The sequence below is a fragment of the Protopterus annectens genome, chromosome 1.part2 (genome assembly GCF_019279795.1).
Source record: "Protopterus annectens isolate FY-2018-M chromosome 1.part2, PAN1.0, whole genome shotgun sequence".
Taxonomy (NCBI): Eukaryota; Metazoa; Chordata; order Ceratodontiformes; family Protopteridae; genus Protopterus; species Protopterus annectens.
The window spans coordinates 110,691,614-110,711,688 of record NC_056727.1 but is presented as its reverse complement, the minus strand read 5'-3'; the positions used below and the strand labels follow the sequence as shown (position 1 = coordinate 110,711,688).

Below are 20,075 nucleotides of genomic sequence, written 5' to 3'. Positions count from 1 at the left end.
GTAGCCTTTTACTTGTAAGCGCTTTCATGCATACAAATACATGCACTTCTTCAGACAAATACAAAAATATATTAAAACACTTATATAGGCTTTGAGTACCCAGCTGACCTATTTTGTGAACAATAATCAAATTAATTAATTATTCAATTAAGTCAGGGTAAAACAAAACAACTTCAGTAAAAACAGTACATACAAAAACTAACTGCCCAGAGCTGCAAAAGTCTTAGATTACATATGTATTTTTAACCAACTACCAAAAATTCTACATTATAAAATTTGAAAATAAACATAAAAATAAACATGGAAATAAGCAAATTTATCAAAAGAATTATGTATAAATATATGTGAATTATGTATTATGTGGTTGTTGCAAATATTGCAAACACATACAGATTGGGTCCACCTTCACAGTTCGTGGTATAAAATACCACATTAATGACAAGTTTAACTGTGAAAGTCAAGGCGTGGTTTACCTTGCTAAATGTAAAGACTGCGCCGCATATTATTTCGGAAAGACAGAACGTGCATTAAAAACACGCATATATGAGCATCTTTATGCCATATCCAAACAAAATCTGTCGAATGCGTTAGCTAAGCACATTAGTGAAAATCAGACACATAGTTTTTTATTTAATGTTGTTGAAAAAGTTCAAAGAAATCCCAGAGGAGGGGCATGGTGTTTAAAACTACAGGAACATGAACTCCTCTGGCAATTGAAAACAAACGCATACACATTCCCAGGAATTAATGATTTGTGTTCCATAAAATGTCTTCTTAACATGAAAGCCTTGAATAGATAAATCATATTATATTTTAGTAAAATCCATGATTATGTAATATATATGGTTTTTTCCCCTTTTTTCTATTTATTCATTGGTGTGTACAACACAAGATTCATGGAATTTTGTATTTACTAGACAAATTATTAGAAATGACTGCATTTGACATTTAGGATTATGCATTAGTAAAATACTTACAGTTAAGATAATTCCATTTTTGGAAAGCAGCATCAATATATAAGTAATACTTTCCATGGTGCATTTTAGAATGGTTTTGCAAAGTATTTTAGTAGTTATAAAACATACAAATAGATTCACATATATTTATACATAATTCTTTTGATAAATTTGCTTATTTCCATGTTTATTTTTATGTTTATTTTCAAATTTTATAATGTAGAATTTTTGGTAGTTGGTTAAAAATACATATGTAATCTAAGACTTTTGCAGCTCTGGGCAGTTAGTTTTTGTATGTACTGTTTTTACTGAAGTTGTTTTGTTTTACCCTGACTTAATTGAATAATTAATTAATTTGATTATTGTTCACAAAATAGGTCAGCTGGGTACTCAAAGCCTATATAAGTGTTTTAATATATTTTTGTATTTGTCTGAAGAAGTGCATGTATTTGTATGCATGAAAGCGCTTACAAGTAAAAGGCTACATTTGTTCTACTTCGGCTGGCGTGATTTGTGTACTGTTTCTTGTTTAAAAAAAAAGCAAACATATTTGTCTATGTCATAAGTGATAAGTTAGTCATACATTTATATAAATGAAAACAAACTGTATTGATATAATCTTAGCTGCAAACATTATACATCACAAACCATATTGGCTTAATTTTAGTTGCAAACATTATATATCACTTATAATCTACCCAGTAATTGCCCATCAGTCCTGCCTTCTTTTAAACTTCATTTCACCCCTGTATGTATTCTTCCCACAATTCCTATTTTTTCTATGTGATTTGCTCCTGCCCTTTTTTAAAGATCCCATTTTCAGTTGCTTTAGCTGTATTACTTTATTCACTACTTCTAGTACAGTTGGTTTAGACTTTGATTTCCATTTTCTAGTAACTGATTTTTTTGGCAGCCACCATAAATAGACTTAGCAAGACCTTATCATTTCCCTAGGTACACCAATTTCCTCAGTAAGCATCTCTGACAGAGTAGTCTGCAAGGAATCTTTAAAGTTTGCCAACTCATTACACGTCCAGGAAATATGTTCCGAATTACCTCTTTCTTCCCCATCACACCTCTACCATTTGCTGTCTACCTGAGGAAAAATTCTCTGAAGTCTTCTTGGGGTATTAAAAGATCTATGTAAAAATTTCCAAACAAAAATCCTAAATCTTCTAGATTTTGGTGCATATTTGGGAGACACATATATCCCTCACTGTTTCTTTGTGAATTGCTTATCCAATCTATTTCTCCAATCCTTTCTAACCTCCTCTTATTGATTCTTGTAGTGATCATGCAATATTTTATATGCTGTACTAATTATTCCTTTTTAACAGCAGCTTTGTTTCTAGATTGTACTAGAAACTGTACCAGTGCTGGTCTTTCGTTTAGGACCCTGTATTTATTTATGTTTGTCTGTACTCTTGATATCAATCATTATAAGGGAAGGCAATCTCTAACCTGCAGTCCAAATAAATGCTTGGCATCTTCCCATTGTATTACCTTTCCTTCTGTAGTTATTTGCTCCCAATACCTTGGTTCCTTTGCCAGTTTTCTCCAATAAACTCCATCCCCCTCTTGCCTGTTTGTATCCCTAATTGCAGTCATCTCTGTCTGTAGAATCTCCTTTCTCCATTCCCGTGTTGGCTTAGTTCTTAGAATACCTTCTGGTACTTTATGAATATAATATTCTGTTTGATTATTATTCTCTTTAAAGATTTGCATCCAGCATACCAGTCTGTCCTTTCTTGAGCTTCCCTCCGTTTCATTATCATCAAACGTTTCCACTTTGAATTATAGGTTTCTGCTTGTGCTATGTATAGGAGCCTTAAATGTGTAGCTCTGAGCTGCTACTCCTTCAAATCGGGTAATCCAACTCCACCTTGTTCTATTAGAAGAATCGGCTTATTCCACTTGACTCTTGCTGTCTTCCCCTCCCAGATAAAATCCTTCAGCTCTTTATTAATTGCTATCCACAACTTCTCCTCAGGTTGATAAAATATGCCTGACCTGTGAATAAGACTAAAGGGACTAAACACATTTTAACTACTTGCATCTTACTAGCCATATGAATATAACAAAACTTCCAGTTTCTCAGATTTTGTATTATTATTTGTTAGTCTCTTCCCACATACCCTTGGCTGCCACACTGGAATCATTTTTAATCCGTACTGCTAAGTACTTCATTTTATCATGGCCCCATAAATATGGATGTTGCTGAATCAGTTCGTGCGTGGGTACATAATTTACAGCTGTTGCCTTTGATTTAGCTTCATTAATTTTGTGTCCCAAAAAGGTTTGAAACTGTCTCATAATGTTCCACAGCACCGATATGACCTTTTCTGGTTTTATCAAGTATCAGATATCATCTTCAAATAGTCAGCTTTTCCTGACTACCATAACAACGATATCCTTGAATTTCTGACTCCCTTATTTTCTTTGCCTGTGGTTCTAAATATAATGCAAATAACAAAGGGTAAAGAGGACACCCTTGCCTGGTTCCTCTGCTCAAGCAGAAATTATCAGAGAGGAACCTACCCACTTGAAGCTTCACCTCTGATCCCTCTTATATCCCCCTAATCAACTTTATAATTGTAGCAGGGAATGCAAATGCTTTCATTGCCTTGCTCATAAAGTCTCACCTTACTCTGTCAAATGCTTTGCTTTCTCTGCATCAAAACCCACCAACAACACTTCCCTCTGGATTGTCATTTTTCTGTTAATGTTGTCATATATTTGCTCCCCTCCACAAAACCACATTTATCCATATCTATCAATTTTGGCTTCGCTTTTGCCTTTCTTTTAGTTACTATAGACATAAGCACTTTATAATCCTGGCTTAGTATTGAAATGGGCCTGTATGAAGCTGGATCTGATGGGTCTGTACCTTTTTTAGGTATTACAGCTACCACTGCTTTCTTCCAGGATGTTGGTACTTCTCCTCCTCTTAAAAAACTGTTGAGCAAAACCTTCCAGATCTTTATCATTTTTCCCTCCTATCTTCCAAACTTCCATAGGAATACCAACTATTCCTGGGGACTTTCTTGCGGATTGGTTATATATCACCATTTTTATTTCTTCTTCTCCTATCCTGTTAGTAATCAAGCCTTGTCTACCTCTAACCTTGGCATATTTAATTCTTCCATAAACATTTCCATTTGTACCTTTTCTTAATTTCCATATTTCTCTGCTTTATACAGACTTTCATAGAATTTCCTAAATATATCCAATACCTGTATAGGATCTCTTGTTATCTTCCTTGTTGTAGGCTCCCTAAGTTTGACAACAGCACTTTTTACTTTCTGTTGCCTGAATCATGCTGAAAGTTTTTGTGCAGCAAATTTATTAAAAAACAGCTGCTTAATGGTAATCTTTCTAAACTCATGCATATTATCAGTGTAATCCCTTATTTTCTGTTTAGCATTCTGCAGTTGCTGCTGTTCTTGTTCTGTGAGATTCCCCCTACTGTGCATTACTTTAACAGTTGTCAGTCCCTCTAAATAATTCTTAACCATATCTCTCTCTTTTATTTCCACCCTATTTCAAAACTCCACTTTACTTTTATCCCACTCCCTAGCTATATTTTCAGAAGAAATGTCTGCCTTCTCTAATAGCTCCTGATTAATTTTGACTGTTCTTTCTTTACATTCCTCTTTTTTCAGCAGATAGGTGGGAAAGTGCCAGTATCTAATTTTTTATGTCATTACCCAGTGTTTTTATTTTAGTTATTATTGGCTCATGATCTGAAGTAGTTATTGGGTGTGTATCACGATATTCCTGTGAATGTAAATTCTGTCAAGCTTAGCCCAGTTTTTGTATCTTGGGGAATAATATGTAAACTCACTCCGAACTCCTAGTACTGGAGTCACAACTTCTGTGCCAAATGTTTTCATAACTTTCTTCACACATCTACCCTCCTTTGTTATATTTTTCCTTCTGGACCCTTAGACACAGCTTCACTGCTGCATACCAAATTCCAGCCCCTGCCTATAAGTAATATTCCTTGCCGATAGCTGATTGTTTCTCCCAGAATTTTCTTAAGCTCCATTATAGCAATTTTAGGTGGACTATAAATACATACCAATGTAATCCTCGTCCCTTGCCAGTAGCCTGTTAGTACTATAGATCTACTATTATTATCTTTTTTGTCCTCTTCTATCATAATTGGAGCTCCTCTTGCAGTTAATATCAGTACTTCTCCTCTCCTTTGTTCCAGAAATTCCACTGAGTAACCATCCTGAAAACCTTTCTTTATTAAATTCACATGTTCAGCTCTTTACAAATGTGTCTCTTGTAGCATAGCTATTTTGCACTCTACGTTTTTAATATAGTTCACTACTCTTTTCTTTTTTGTATTTATCTATGACACCATAGACATTTAAAGATATTACAGAAAATATTGTTGCGTTAAGTTATTCCCACTGTTTTATGTGTAACAGCTTTTTTAAGTGTCTAGTTCCAGCTTTTGTGTTATGTGCATACACTGTTTGGCAGGTTTATTTTTTTTTATAGTTGATGTTCATCGTGTTTCACTGTTGCAGTCATTACTCTTGGGTTATCCTGCTGGCAGGCTACCCTCAGTTTGCCAGAATTCCAAAGTCTAGGTCTGGAGTCGGTTGCTGTCGCCTCTTCCCTGACGTCAGTGCGCCAGGGGTATAAAAGATGCTGACGCCATTTTCTTCAGTCTTTCTTGCCACGCGGTGCCCGAAGCAAAAGCAGTTCGCAAGTGCCGGTCGGCCGACTCCTGAGATTTTCAAATCCGAATTTCAGAACCAAAGTCTTCATTAAAGCGAAGTACCCGTTGAAACTTTTTCTTGCTCCAGACCGATGTCAGAAAAAGTTAACAATTGTATTTCTTGTGGGAAGCAAATACCTCATAAGGATTTTCACTCTTACTGTATCCCTTGCCTAGGCCCTGATCACAACGTTGCTAGCTGTCGGTTTTGTGCTAGATTTAACCAACGCACTATTAAGCGTCAGTTTGATTTTGCTTTTCATTACTTTGGCCGAAGATTTAATTATATAATGCCGTCGGACCAGCCGACAACCGGAGTTTACAAAAAAACGCAAGGACAAGGAAAAGGATAGGCATCCAAGGTCCAAAACCGATGACAAGGCCTCTGCTAGGCCAGTCGCTGGTTCACCGGTTTTCAGTGAGGCGCTATCGCAGCCCTTGGCGCCCGCTACCTCAGAGCCACCGGCCGCTTCCAACTCCCACATGGAGCCGACTGGGCCTCTGGATACTCAAGGTATTGGACACTTGGAAATCATTCCCTCAGATGGGTCCGGAGCCGCTGAGCAGGCATCGGCTTCTGAGGGTGTCTTCAGACCTGCACAACTATATATTAAGCCATCTTCAGCTTCAAAGACTAAATCAGCTCTAAAGACAAAGAAACAAGTACAGCATTCTCCTACTCAGTCTACCATGCCTAAAAAACAGATGCTCAAAATGGCTGAAGACCTAATTACTTTGATCAGAGGCTCCCATCCCCCACCTGATAAGAGGCCTAGGCAAGAGACAGAGTATTATTCTTCTGATCAGGTTTCTATTTCCTCTGATTCCTCTTCTGAACAGGATTATTCCATGCTTCCCTATGAGGATTCTGATGAAGAATCCATTCCTTCAGCCTCTCCTCCAGAGGATTATTCTTTTGGGGAAACCCTGCATACCATGAGGGAGCATTTCCACTGGGAGAGCCAAGATTATTCTGAATCTAAGAAAAGGCTCAGAGACTTTCTGCTACTTCCTCAGCACAGACCCCTTGCTATTCCACCTGTTTTAGACATTGTAGATGTATTTTCAGAGTCTGGCCTGTCCCCTGACTCTTTACCCCCTGCACCTGCTAAGCCAGACAGATACTACAGGGTTCCGGATTCTCATAAATTCCTATATAAAAACACTGCTGCTGATCCAGAAACTATATCTCAGGGTCCCAAAGGGGTTAAAGCCTCCACTGCAAAAAAACCCTGTCCCCTCTGATAGGGATTCTAGGTCTCTAGACAGATGGGGGAAAAAGTATTCACTTCTGCTACCTTGGCTGTAAGGGCTTTAAATTGTCAGTTTCATATGCTTAAATATCAGCAATATTTAATGTCACTGCTTAAACAGAAATTGTTGACAAATACTGAATCTTCAGAGAACAAGGAATTGCAGGATTTATTGCATGCAGCTGAACAAGTAGGAAAGTATACTTTGCAATGTGGTTATGATTCACTGGAGGCCTCATGCAGGGCCGCTGTCACAGGTTCTGTTATTAGAAGGCATGTTCGTTAAAGGAACATAATCTGCCTGATCATGTTAAAGCAAAATTATTAGATGCACCATTGCAGCATGATACTTTGTGTGGTACTAAAGCAGAAGAGGTTTTGAAAGAAATGGAGGATAAAGCAAACTCCATGCAGACAGTCAAGGATTTCTTACAGGTACAGCCACCCAGGTTTAGCAGGAACTGACCTTCTAAAAATTGGTCCTTTCCAGTGTCCGACAGACCACAAAGAGGCAGATACAGGCGTCCCAGAGGCAGATCTCAGCCCCAAGACTCATACAGGCCTAAACAATGGGGTTCTCCTACCTCCAAAAGTGGAGAAGACAAATCACAGCCTTACAGGAAACAGTCCCAATGACTTTCCTCTGCCAGATCCAAGCACTTTTCTTTTGGCAGCCCCCTTAGGGGGAAAACTAGCGCTTTTTTCATCAAATTGGCAGATGATTACCCAAGACAAATGGGTCCTGAACATAGTGTCCCAAGGCTACAGGTTCCATTTTCACACTCTACCAAGGTCAAAAGGTATGCCAGACCTGCCACACAATCAATGGGCAGAGGCGCAAAAACTAATTACAGCCCTCATGGACATGAGGGCCATTCAGCAAGTACCACAACAAGAGCAGGGGCAAGGATTTTACTCCAGACTTTTCCTAGTACCCAGGAAGGACAGAACATGGAGGCCAATACTGGATCTGTCTATACTAAATACATTTCTGGAAGTTCCAAAATTCAAGATGTTGACTCTACAGCAGCTACTGCCCATGCTAGGCAAGAAGGCTTGGCTCGTAACTTTGGACCTAAAAGAGACATACCTGCATGTCCCAATCAGACAATCTTGCAGAAGATACCTCAGATTCATAGCTGGCTCAATGCATTACCAATTCTCTGCACTGCCCTTTGGCTTATCTACTGTGCCCAGGGTCTTCACAAAGTGCCTGGCACCAGTAATTGCATTTTGCAGACAAAGAGGAATTCAGATATATCCCTACTTGGACGACTGCCTAATTCAAGCAGAGAACAAAGACATTCTTCTAAAGCATCTGGCGTTTGTAAAAAGATTACTAACTGGCCTAGGGTACACAGTAAATGAAGAGAAATCAAAACTAGTGCCCTCTCAAGAGATAATATTCCTGGGTGCAAGCTTAAATACAACTGCCAAGATGGCTTATCTCACGCCAGACGAACAAAAGCAACTGACTTCTTACTTCAAGAAATTGGCAACAAAGACCCACTTATCTGCAAGGAAAATCCTGCAGGCCCTGGGTTTCATGGCATCCTGCATTCTACTAATTCCATATGCCAGACTGCATATGAGGAAACTACAATGGTATCTAAAAAGTGTTTGGACTCAGCATTGCCACAGCCTGGAGACAGTAATTGCACTCATTCCCTGCCTGCAACAGGAGTTTCGATGGTGGGCAGAAGCCTGTCACCACAACAAGGGTCTGCCATTCAGTGTACCCCACAGCCTGACAGACACTGACAACGGATGCATCAGATTATGTCTGGGGGGCCCATATGGTAGGAAAATGTATTCGGGGCACATGGCCTGCAAACCAGATGCATCTTCACATCAATCAGAAAGAGATGCTAGCCTTTCAAAATGCCCTGACAGCTTTCAAGGACCTGCTTCATCCAGGACAACTACTGATAAAGACAGACAACACTACGGTCATGTGGTACATAAACAAACAGGGAGGTACACATTCCTACCCTCTCTGCAGACAAGCAATGACCTTATGGGACACAGCATTGGCTTTTCAAATTCACCTGCAAGCACAGTTCCTGCCAGGAAAAACAAATACTCTGGCAGACGAATTAAGCAATAATCTCATGGATCCCCATGAATGGAAACTGGATCCACAAGTCTTTAGCATAATAATAAGGAAATGGGGATGCCCAGACATAGATCTATTTGCCTCCCCTCACAACTGCCAATTGCAGAGATTTTGCACAAGGATTTATCACAAGCAAGCATGAAAAGTGGACGCCCTATCCTTCAGCTGGAAAAATCTAACAGTATATGCCTTTCCTCCAATGCCTCCCCTTCCCAGGGTACGCCTAAAGGTCAGACAAGAGAAGCCAAAAATGATACTGATTGCACCAGACTGGCCACGCCAGCACTGGTACCCAGTCCTAAAGAGCTTGTCTCAAGGTCCAGCATGGATATTGCCTCAAACCTCTCATTTGCTGACCCAACAAAACAATCAGATCCTGCACAGCCAACTCAGGACCTTGTCTGGCAGCATGGCGGATAATGTAACCATTCAGAACATTCCTCTTTCAAAAGCTGTTATGGATGTTATCTTGGAGGCCAGGAGGCCCAGTACCAGAAAATCTTATGCAGAAAAATGGAAGAGATTCCGTGCTTAGAACCAGGGACAAGGCATTGACACATGTGTACCAAATATACCTCAGATTTTACAATACCTAACTGAGATGCTGAACAAAGGCCTTTCTTTCTCATCAATTAAGATTCATGCCTCTGCCATTTCAGCCCATTACAATACGGAACCACCTATCTTTTCTCATCCTTTAATAAGGCAGTACTTCAGAGGGGCCAAAAACATTAGGCCTCCAAGGAGAGCACCAATTCCGGCCTGGGACCTAAATTATATTTTGGAAAAACTCACACTGCCTCCTTTCGAGCCAGCTTCAACAGCAGATATAATTTTTTTTATCCTGGAAAACAGCTCTACCCCTAGCAATAACCTCTGCAAGGCGATTCTCGGAGTTACAAGCACTCATGGCTGTGGAACCTTATATCATTTTTCATCCAGACAGGGTTTCTCTGAGGACAAAACCTACATTCATGCCTAAGGTGGTATCCAGTGTGGCCCTCAACCAAACCATTCACTTGCCTACCTTTTATCCAAATCCACAGAACAAGGGTGAGAAAATGCTGCATTCTTTGGACATACACAGGCAGTTACGTTTCTACTTGGACAGAAATAAAGCTTTTAGAAAAACTGAGCAACTTTTAGTGTCATATGCTGCAGGATCACAAGGAAAGGCTATCTCAAAACAGACTATTTCAAAATGGATAGGCCATTGCATCCGTTTCTGCTATTTTCAACATGACAAATCAGTGCCTAAGGGCATTAGGCCTCATTCCACCAGAGCAGCAGCAGCAGCACTTCAGCGGCCTTCCTCAGAGGAGTGCCAACCAAAGATATCTTAGGTGCTGCAACTTGGAGTTCAGTGCACACTTTCACAAAGCACTACCACTTACCTCTTTACTCTAAGTCCAGAGCAGGCTTTGCCACTGCAGTTCTGCAGGCCTCATAGCCTCTCCTAATACTATTTAGCCCAGCCACCCATCCTCAGCTTTGGGATTCAACCCAAGAGTAATGACTGCAACAGTGAAACAAGATGAACATAGTACAGTTGTGTACCTACCATAAATGTAGATGTTCGAGTGTATTCACTGTTGCAGTCCAGGTTATCCACCCTCCACCCCCCTTCTCCTTGCTGGGACTTTTCTGTATTTCTCTATCATATACAACCTTTTTGGTGTATTTGCTTGTAGATAAAGGGAATGTTATTTTTGTGCATGTATTTTTATTGGTATATTTTTTCAGCCTTCCAATTTGGGGGCACCTGACATCTGGGGCAAGAAAAACTGAAGAAAATGGCGTCGGCTGCATCTTTTATACCCCTGACGCACTGACATCAGGGAAGAGGCGACAGCAACCGACGCTGGACCTAGACTTTGGAATTCTGGCCGACTGAGGGTAGCCTGCCAGCAGGATAACCCAAGAGTAATGACTGCAACAGTGAATACACTCGAACATCTACATTTATGGTAGGTACACAACTGTACTTTTCTTGTAATATTCATTTGAACCTCTGTCAAATTTTACAGAACGTTTTGTTTTATTGGAAGCCCTCAAAAAAAAAAACACCCCAATACCCATCCTAAAACCTGTTAATTTAGTACTAACACACAAAACTGTGTGCATCTTCAAATATTGAAGTTCCCCATCCTAATAAGAACGTGTCCCAAACTGACAACCACAGTTACTGACTTGGGTTAACCAAAAAGAAAGGTTGTCCATGTTAGGACGCATGGTACAACCTGTGCTTCTCCTAAGTGCTGTCTGGTTTTGTTTTATCCGTATAGCTCTCCCAGCTGAGAAAACACTTGAATGCTTTCAGAAAACATGATCTCCTAGGTAGTTCTCGTTATCAGATTGTCTCCACAGAGACATGAGGACCAGATACAGAGTTGATACTAAGCATACGCACATTTATTTGCTAAAAAAGCTTTATAATTTCAATGTTCTTTTTCATTTACTTGCTTTCTCTTAAAACTTAGATCAAGCCAAGGGCCTTAAATGTCATCCCCTATGCAAGAATCAGAAAAAGTATGTCAGTTTTCCTTTTTTTTTTTTTTTTTTTTTTTACATTGCAGTGCCTGCATTTCTTAAAACTGAACAGGAGAGAGAGGGAAGGGGGAAAAAGAACCAAGAGCACCTGTTTACATAAGCATCCCCATTACACTTAAAATACCTGAGAAATCTTTACTTTATGGCAGGCACTATAAAAATACTACTTTTATGAAAAAAATTTGGTTTACTTACAGTTAACTTTCTCCTTCCTCTTCCCTCTCCCAAGTATTTTTTACAAACATTAATGACATGAAGTAGGGCATATGATTTAGAGTCCCCTAGAATTGTAACAAAGTCAAAAAAGTCCAATATTTCCAGATTTGCTTAATCTGTCATGTTTCTCAAATATAATTATTGCTTTGTAATCCCACATTTGTCAATTTCCAAGTTACTGTTTTTATTCCTGTACATCTCCATCTTGCAGATCCTGTCTCTGCTTCACTTTCAACGTACTCTTGATTGTTCTAGTCAGCTCTTGTGCTTTTTTACTTCTCTCAAGCATTTTCCTGTTGAAACATTGGAAAAGGTTTCACTGGCACAGTCTCTCTGTGGCCTTTAAGAACAAGAAGCAGAATCTTCTGTTTCACAGGACACTTTTTGTTTGACAAACTTTTGTATTTCCTCCTTAGCATGTACTGCATCAAAAATGATTTTGTCCCTCCAGGAAAGAATATTTTGAAGATAGCTGGGTACAGCAGTTTGAATCTCACACCTGCTTCTCGACGTTCCTTAAATAGCGGAATAAATTTACTCCTCTTCTGCCTGGTGTACAGTGAGTAATCATTCTCCACAAACACTCTGCTGTCTCCCACCTTTACTTTGTCTTTCTGCCACAGTTTTGTCAGAATCAACTCCTTCTGCTGGTAGGATTGCATCTTTACTGTTAAAGGTGTAGGTTGATTTATCATAGACAAGTTTGGAACATACACACAATGTGCTGTTTAAATTAAGAACTCCCGCTGTGGAATACCACCAGTCCAGTTGCTTATTTGTGCCTTCATAAAATTAATACAGTCTGTTCCTTCCATCTTCTTTGGTACAGCAGAAAATCTCAGGTTTTCCCTACATGCTTTGTCCTATTTTTTGAAACGTCCCTTCTTGAGCAGTCTCCTATTCAGCCAGCCTTTTCTTCATTTCAGCCTCTGATTTTTGCAGTTATATCACCTAATCTGATTATCTGTTTAAAACTTCTGTTTTTTCCAGCCTTTTGTTATTTGAGTTGACATACTGCATCAGTGTTTCATTTATTTTAATCAGGTCTGTGTGCAGCTGTCTTATACTTTCCTTTAGGTTACTGGAAGTCATGTCTGGAGCTTGCACTACTTTTTGCTGAACAGCTGCAGTACTCTTCCCAGTCAGTGTTTTTCCGCACCTTTTGTAGCAGCTGATTTTCTTTCAGGTCCTCTGTATTTCATTTTTCCTGACATCCAGGCAGTGCACTTACTAGCCAGTTTCTGAAAGTTATGCAGAAATACAAGTCCACTGGCTTTCTTTCCTCAATTTTTGTTTTCACACTGGGAGAGTTAGAATTGAGCTGTTGCTTAATGTGCAGTCATTTTGGAAGTCCAAAAGTGTGCTGCTTTTGAGAACTTTTAGTTGTCTGCAAGTTTTAATGATCAAGAAGTACTTTGCAGGGTACAAAAAATAATTTTAAGTTCAATGCTTGTGTACACTTTCTGACAACTTAACTTTAATTACTTTCTTTCGGGGCTCTTCAGAAAAGAGAATTTGAACTCTGATAGGGTTTTTAGTGTTCTATACGTGTTGTACTTTTGAAAGGGACTGTGGGGGAAGTGAAAGTGTGTTTGCTACTTGTGAATACTTGTCTGACAGCTTGCCTTCCAACTTACTCATTCCAGCAATGCTTAGGTGGCAGGCAGGCTTCATAGCATGGACATTTACTCTGGGCTTGCTGGTGAGTTTTCCTTTTAGGTACAGTGGGGGAAGAAACTCATTAATGTGCCCTTGCTCTCACCTCAGGCTCAGACTGTATCTCAGCCATTAGTGAGTGACTGCAGTGGCCGACCATTGTTCCTCAAACAATTCATTTTGAACTCTGTGTTTTTCTGGTGTATTCTTTTTTGCGACCATAGACAGAGGGTCAGCCATGCCTTCTGCAGCTGCTCCAGTGTCTGATCTGAATGTGGGAGATCCATCATCTTCGGTCTGGGTGGTTCTTTTTGGGCTGCTGGGGACAGAGACTTCTTGCCAAGGATTAAGTGCCATTCCCAAGTTGGTCTTCTTCCAGGGAGGTCTCTTTAAAGAAAAAATGGTTAGACATTGCTCATCTGTGTACATGGTGTCTGTTCGTAAAGATGATTTCCTTAACTTACCTAGGAAGTTATTACAAGTTGTTGATCCTGGAACTCAGAAATCTTTACTAGAGTGCAATCTCATGAAAGAACTTCCCAAAGAAAGTGTGTCAGAAGATTCTACCATTGACACAAACAGGGTTTCTTCTGGTGATTCCCAAGCCTAAAACTCTGATTCTGAGGAAAGTTGGTACTCTCCAGCTCCCTTGGAGGAGGTTTCTTTTTCAGAAACTGTTTCCCAGGAAAGATGATGTATTTTTGTGGGAACAGGTGAATGTTACTCCGGAACTGAGAGGACACTGCAATATGTTGCAAGTGGATATGCCACATATACGATACCTGCCCCTCCTATTTTGCCAGCTTTGGAGAATGTGTTAAACGCTGCCTATAATAACTGGCTTTTAATCTTCAGTCCTCCAAAAAGCAGATAGACTTTATAAAAGTACCTCAAACTAACAAATGCTTGTTTTCCCATCAGTGATCTGACCCAGCTGCCATTTCATCCTCTTTGCTAGCTGGAAACAGATTTGGTCAGTACTAAAATTTTTCCTGTGGATAAAGAAGTTCAGTTATTGACAGATTTGGTAAAATAATTTTCTGTTCTTTCACTTCGGCATACAGAATTCTTAACTACCAAGCACTCGTGTGGAAGTTTATTCTTAGTTGTGTAGACTGTTTGAGGGAATACGCTGCCACATTTCCTTCAGAAGTAGTTCCTGTCGGAGTCATATTTCTTATCTATGTTAAATATCTAAGCATGCTTTGAAGAGTGTTTATGATTGTGTCTAAGATTACTTCCACACTTTTAAAATTCTGCTACTGCAGTAGTCAGATTTTAAACTCTACTTTTATATCAGGATGTTTTGTTCAAGTCTCCCATTGAAAGTTTTCAGATCTTCTACTCTCTTTAAAAGGCTGCCGCATCCAGGCAAACGGGGAACAAAAAAGAGATTGCTGGAGGGGAGCAACAAAAAAAGGGGAGCTTTTTCAGAAATAGTCTAATCTTTTAGAATGTCTGTACCAGCAGCATACCTCACCTGCCCAGATTTTCACAGCATGTCCAGATTTTTGCCTTTTCCTTTTAAAATGTGTGGTTTTCTTGCAATTCAGCAAATATTGATTCCACTAAGTAGTGACATCCATTTGAGGTTTAGACTTAATTTCCTTCAGAAAATTAATGCTAATGCAAAACCTATAATTCTAGCAGTATTCTAAGTTTATAAGAGCAATACTTAAAATGTGTCACTCATTTTGGGGCTTTGTCCCATCATTATTTCTTAGTCCAGATTTCTTGTGCTTAAAGATTGAGTGGTAGGGCCAGCATTCCACCCCCACCCCTTTATCTCTAAATCTGTCCCAAATACGGGCTGTCAGTATTCGTGTTTAGCAACAAATTGCATCAGATTCTTGGGTGATAAAGTGGTTCAAGAGAGTTACAGTTTGCACTGGATTCCTATAACTCCTTTCAGGGCAATTCCTTCTCACCTTTCAAACCAAAGAGTTTTTTCCTGTGGTTCTTCAACACTTGTTTATTGTAGGAGTCCTAGAACCAGTGTCTGTAGAGCAAAGGGAAAGGTTTCTACTCCAGAATGTTTCTGGTTACAAAATAAAAGCTTTCATGGAGACCAGTTTTAGGTCTTTCCTTTCTGAACCTGTTTGTGAAAGTTACAAAATTCAAAATCTTGACCCTTCATTGTCTGTTGCCTATCATCCCTGTTTTGAGTTTTTGAGTTTTATGGTAAGATAACTATAAAGTATGCTTATCCCCATAGCCACAGGCTTCAATAAATTTCTCAGACTGTGTGTGTCTAGATTATATTCTCAGTTGTCTGTGTTGCCATTTGAGTTATCTGCAGTTGCAAGGGTGTTAACAAGAGTGTCTTACTCAAAAGATAGCTCATTGCTGACTACAAGGCTTTCACATATTTCCTTATTCAGTCAGCATACTTAAATTTGCAGAGTCTTTTCACAGATAGTCCTGAACATGTGTTTCTTCTCTTCTCGCCATTCTGGTTCCAGGTGAATGTTCAAAAATCCTCCTTGACTCAGTTACACAGGATTGTGTTTCTGGGATAACTTCTGGACACTTCTCAGTAAAAGGCATTTCTTACCCAGGAAATGGTGAATTTTTTTCTGGAAATGATGGGACAAAGAAAGGACAACCTATGTTAAAACTTACCATTTTGAGATGGTTATTCTTGGCTATTTTTGTTATTCCTAGCATGGCATATCTGTTCCAGACAGTATCAAGGCATATTCTACAAGAGCTTTTGCTTCTACAATGATGTACAAGAAAAGGGTGGTCTCTAGAAACATTCTAGAGGCAGCAACGTGGTAGTCTTTAAGTACTATTACAAACAGGATTCCTTTTCCAGGTCCAGAATTGACTTTACTAGGACCATTCTTTGGGGACTCCTGGACCCTTATCCTTCCTTCTCCTAGGTTGGATAAGCTTTTGTAATCAACCCATCTAGCCAGACGAAACTGCAGCATTTAGAGTGATGAACATAGTAAAAATATGTAAATTGAACTTACCCAACACAGTAGATGTTCAAATTCCTCACTGCTGCAGAATTGCACGCATCCTCCATCACCTTAATTCTGTAGGTAGATAGTTGTTGGGATATAGTTATTTGTCACTGTTTCTCTCTTTAGAGGTTCAAGATAAGTACCATTTCTGTCTGTGTGGGCAAGAAAGCCCCGAAATTGTCAGCACTCTGGGCCTGCCCCTTGTATCAACAGTGAATCAGCAGTCAGACTGTAGGTGTTGGGGAAAGTCAGAGCTTTGTGAAGCTGGATGGTTGTTGTATCTTAGGGCTGCTTGTCTCAATACTCAGTATTACAAAAAGGATTTTTCTAAGGTAGAGTATATGGTTAGGAGCAGGTTAGTGTTGGCATACACTACTGAAGCGAGCAGGTGGGCATGGTACCAAGGCACAATATCCGATAGTGGTAAGCCAAGACCAAAGAAAGAAAAAAACCCTAAAACAGCTAGACACCAAAGAGTTAAGACCAGGAATTAGCATGCAAAAACTTTAATCTTTTGTCTCACTGAGATGAAAGCAGAGATTTAAAGTTTTTGCATGCTTTTTGCTGTTTTAGGGGGGGCATGGTAACCCTAACCTTAGACCTTTATCTTAGAAAAAAATCTTTCAGTAACAGTACCACTATACAAGGCACTCAGAGAAAAACACCACATATTGCCCCTTTACCAAGCTGTTGCGCCAAGCCTACCACACACACACACACACACACACACACACACACACACACACACACACACACACACACACACACACACACACACACTTCTACCTTCTAATAATGAAACTTTTGGTATGTTTGAAAGTTTCAGCTTTAACATAACAAACCCACACTTACCTTTCTCAACCCATCTTCTTCCATTTCACATTTGCAGCATTTGACAAAAAGTGCACTCCGGTAGTTCTACACACACACACTCACACTGCAGTCTTTCAACAAACCAATTATTTTCCCTCTTAGGGTCATGCATAAATATACATGCATGTATGTATGTTGATTGTAGGCATCACTGCTGTAGAATCAACCCTTATCTAGGTTCATAGGTGTATACTAAGCTAACGACCACTAGGGCCCTTATAAGCCTGGCCAGGCAACTCAAATGAGACCCACAAGTTTGATTTTATATAGGGGGTGATTTACTGATTGCCTCTGCCCATCAGTGACATAGCTATGTGCCAGACCAGAGGTGAATTTCTGATTACCCATCCATTGGTCCAAGTTTCAATTAAATAGGGATAGGGAGGAACTCTGCTTCACATGGATCGGATCCTGTTCCAGAGAATGGGAAATTCTTTCAGAAACATATCTCTCTCTCCAACATGTCCTATTTATTTTGCAAGCAACTTTTAAATCTCTTAATCTAGTATTTCTGATGTTGTTTGTTTTGCAGATGTGCATAAAGTTCATCAAAGCAAGGTCCAGGTATGCTTTGTATGCCAGACAAAGATCATTCCTCTGAAATCCGTATGATACAGAGAAAAGAGATGGGGCTTTGAGATGGTCAGCTGAATTACAGGGAGTAAACACAATGTTTTCTTTTTGTAAGAAACCTGTGTGAATGCTGAGTTGCTGCATGTATCTGGTTAGATACAAACCGGGGGGGGGGGGGCATTATACTCTATGATGGCTCTGATGAAGGCTGCATACAGTGGTATGTTGACCTCTCTGGACCTAGAGCCCATGTCTTTGCTTGTAAGTTGAGCAACAAAAAAGGATTTTCCAAGTACCTTGGATGCTTGTTTGAAGGCTAGGTTACAGTCTACATGTGTTACTAGATCCCTGACTAAAGGTATTTTATTGATGACGTAGGTATCTTGGGGGGGCAGACTTCTCAAAGGGTACTGTAATGCATTACCTGTTATTGAGTTTTAAGCCATGGCTGTGGTACCAAGCATTTTTGAGTTGGACCTCCCTGAAGGGTGTTCTCATCTTGCAGGGATTCAATGACTGCTCCCAGTTTGCAATAATCTGCTAAACTGGTTAGTCAGAGGCCTTTGACATAGATTCATATTATGTTACTAGGCTATTGACCTGAGGGTCTTTACAAGCCTAACCATTAAATCCAAATATAACACTAGTTGAGAGATGATGTCTGTGCCCAAGGTTTTTCTAGTAAGGACTGCCCACATCCAGAAGAGAAGCCAGGGCAATCCCTGGCAGAAATTTGCACAACCTGGAAGACTGGATGAGAAACCATAACTTTTCGCCAGGGATTGCCCTGGCTTCTCTCCTGGACATTGGCTTTGACATCCAAGAAGTAGATGCCAAAGAGAGGTGGGCCTAGCACAGAGCCCTGGGAGGCTGCACTGGTGACTGGTCTCTTTGTGAAGGTCAAAATAGGACAAAATATTTTAAATGAGTTCTTAGCCATGAGCTGTAAGTTGAGTTTAGCTGCTCCCTCTTATGAGCTGTTGCACCACTCTGCTTGTCTCCACCCCTGGTGATCTTTTACATCTTTGTGCATTTGTCTTATTTTGTGATGAAACATTTTCTTTCAGTTGTGTAGTAGTACCCTTGCTGATTTTTATTCCCTAAGGTTAACTTACTGTTTGATTTGCATTGATTAAAAACTAAATGCCTTAATAACATTGGTGATGTGTGAAAAAAATATCTTCACATTTAACTTATTTTTATTAGGAAGAAAGAGCTGCTTTCAAGAGCTGATTTACAGTTACCATGGAGACCCCTCTATGACATGGTGGAGAGCATATTGTACTCGAAAACAGAGCATCTTGGATTGAATTGGTTTCCAAAGTAAGTACTTCATGTAACTTGACAAATTTGCTTTAAACAGGCTATGTTGGACACCTTTGGAGATCATCCCAATTTTGTATTTCAGAAGGGTATGAATTTTAAGAGTTTACTAGACAAGCCCCTAGTAATTGAGGCTAAGGGCAGCTTGTGGCATGTGCCACCAATGTAAGCATATTTGAGAGCGTCTATTATTAGAATTGGTGGTAAAAAAATTGTGGTAAAGGGAAAACATAACTGTCAAACTTATGCAGTAGTTTATGCCATAGTTTGTCAGTGTCCAGCTTTTTATATTGGGAGGACCCAACGCAAGGTTGCAGAACGTATTTATGAACATATTTATGAAATTTGACAGCAAGATGCAAAAACTGCATTATATAGACATTTAAGGATGTTTCCAGAGCATAATTTTCAAGTTTTAGCAATTCAACAGGTGAAGTGTGAAGCTAGGGGGGACCTTGGAAATTGCATCTTTAACAGAAGGAAGCCTGGTGGCAAGTCTTTTTAAATGCTTATTCTCCACCAGGACTTAATGATGCAATATCCATTTCTAGTAGGCTTAAATTAAGTCTTTGATAGATGAAAGTATGTAATTATTTATTAAATGTATATAATAATAAGGTTTTAGTATATATATTAATGTGGATATATTTAATGTATTTTTTCTGAAATAATTATATATTTTTAGAAAGTTTTTTATTCAGTATTTTTTAATTTGTTCTTACATGTTGCTGTCTTCTATACACTTTGAATGTGACTGAATGGAATGTATTTATTTGTTGTTTTCTAGTCTATTAGAGAAATTGTCTTCCTTTTTAGGGCTGTGTCTGTTTAAAACAATAATTTAAAACATTT

The 20,075-nt window shown here is 39.3% G+C and overlaps 1 protein-coding gene across 1 annotated transcript in view; it reads left to right on the top strand.

Moving 5' to 3' along the window:
* The window catches only part of PSME4 (proteasome activator subunit 4), a 2,990,260-nt gene that overhangs the window by 230,191 nt on the left and 2,739,994 nt on the right, over positions 1–20,075 (top strand). The window contains exon 3 of the mRNA XM_044055122.1: positions 19,107–19,223. Within this exon, the coding sequence (XP_043911057.1) occupies positions 19,107–19,223 (117 nt within the window). The remainder of the gene's footprint in view (positions 1–19,106; positions 19,224–20,075) is intronic.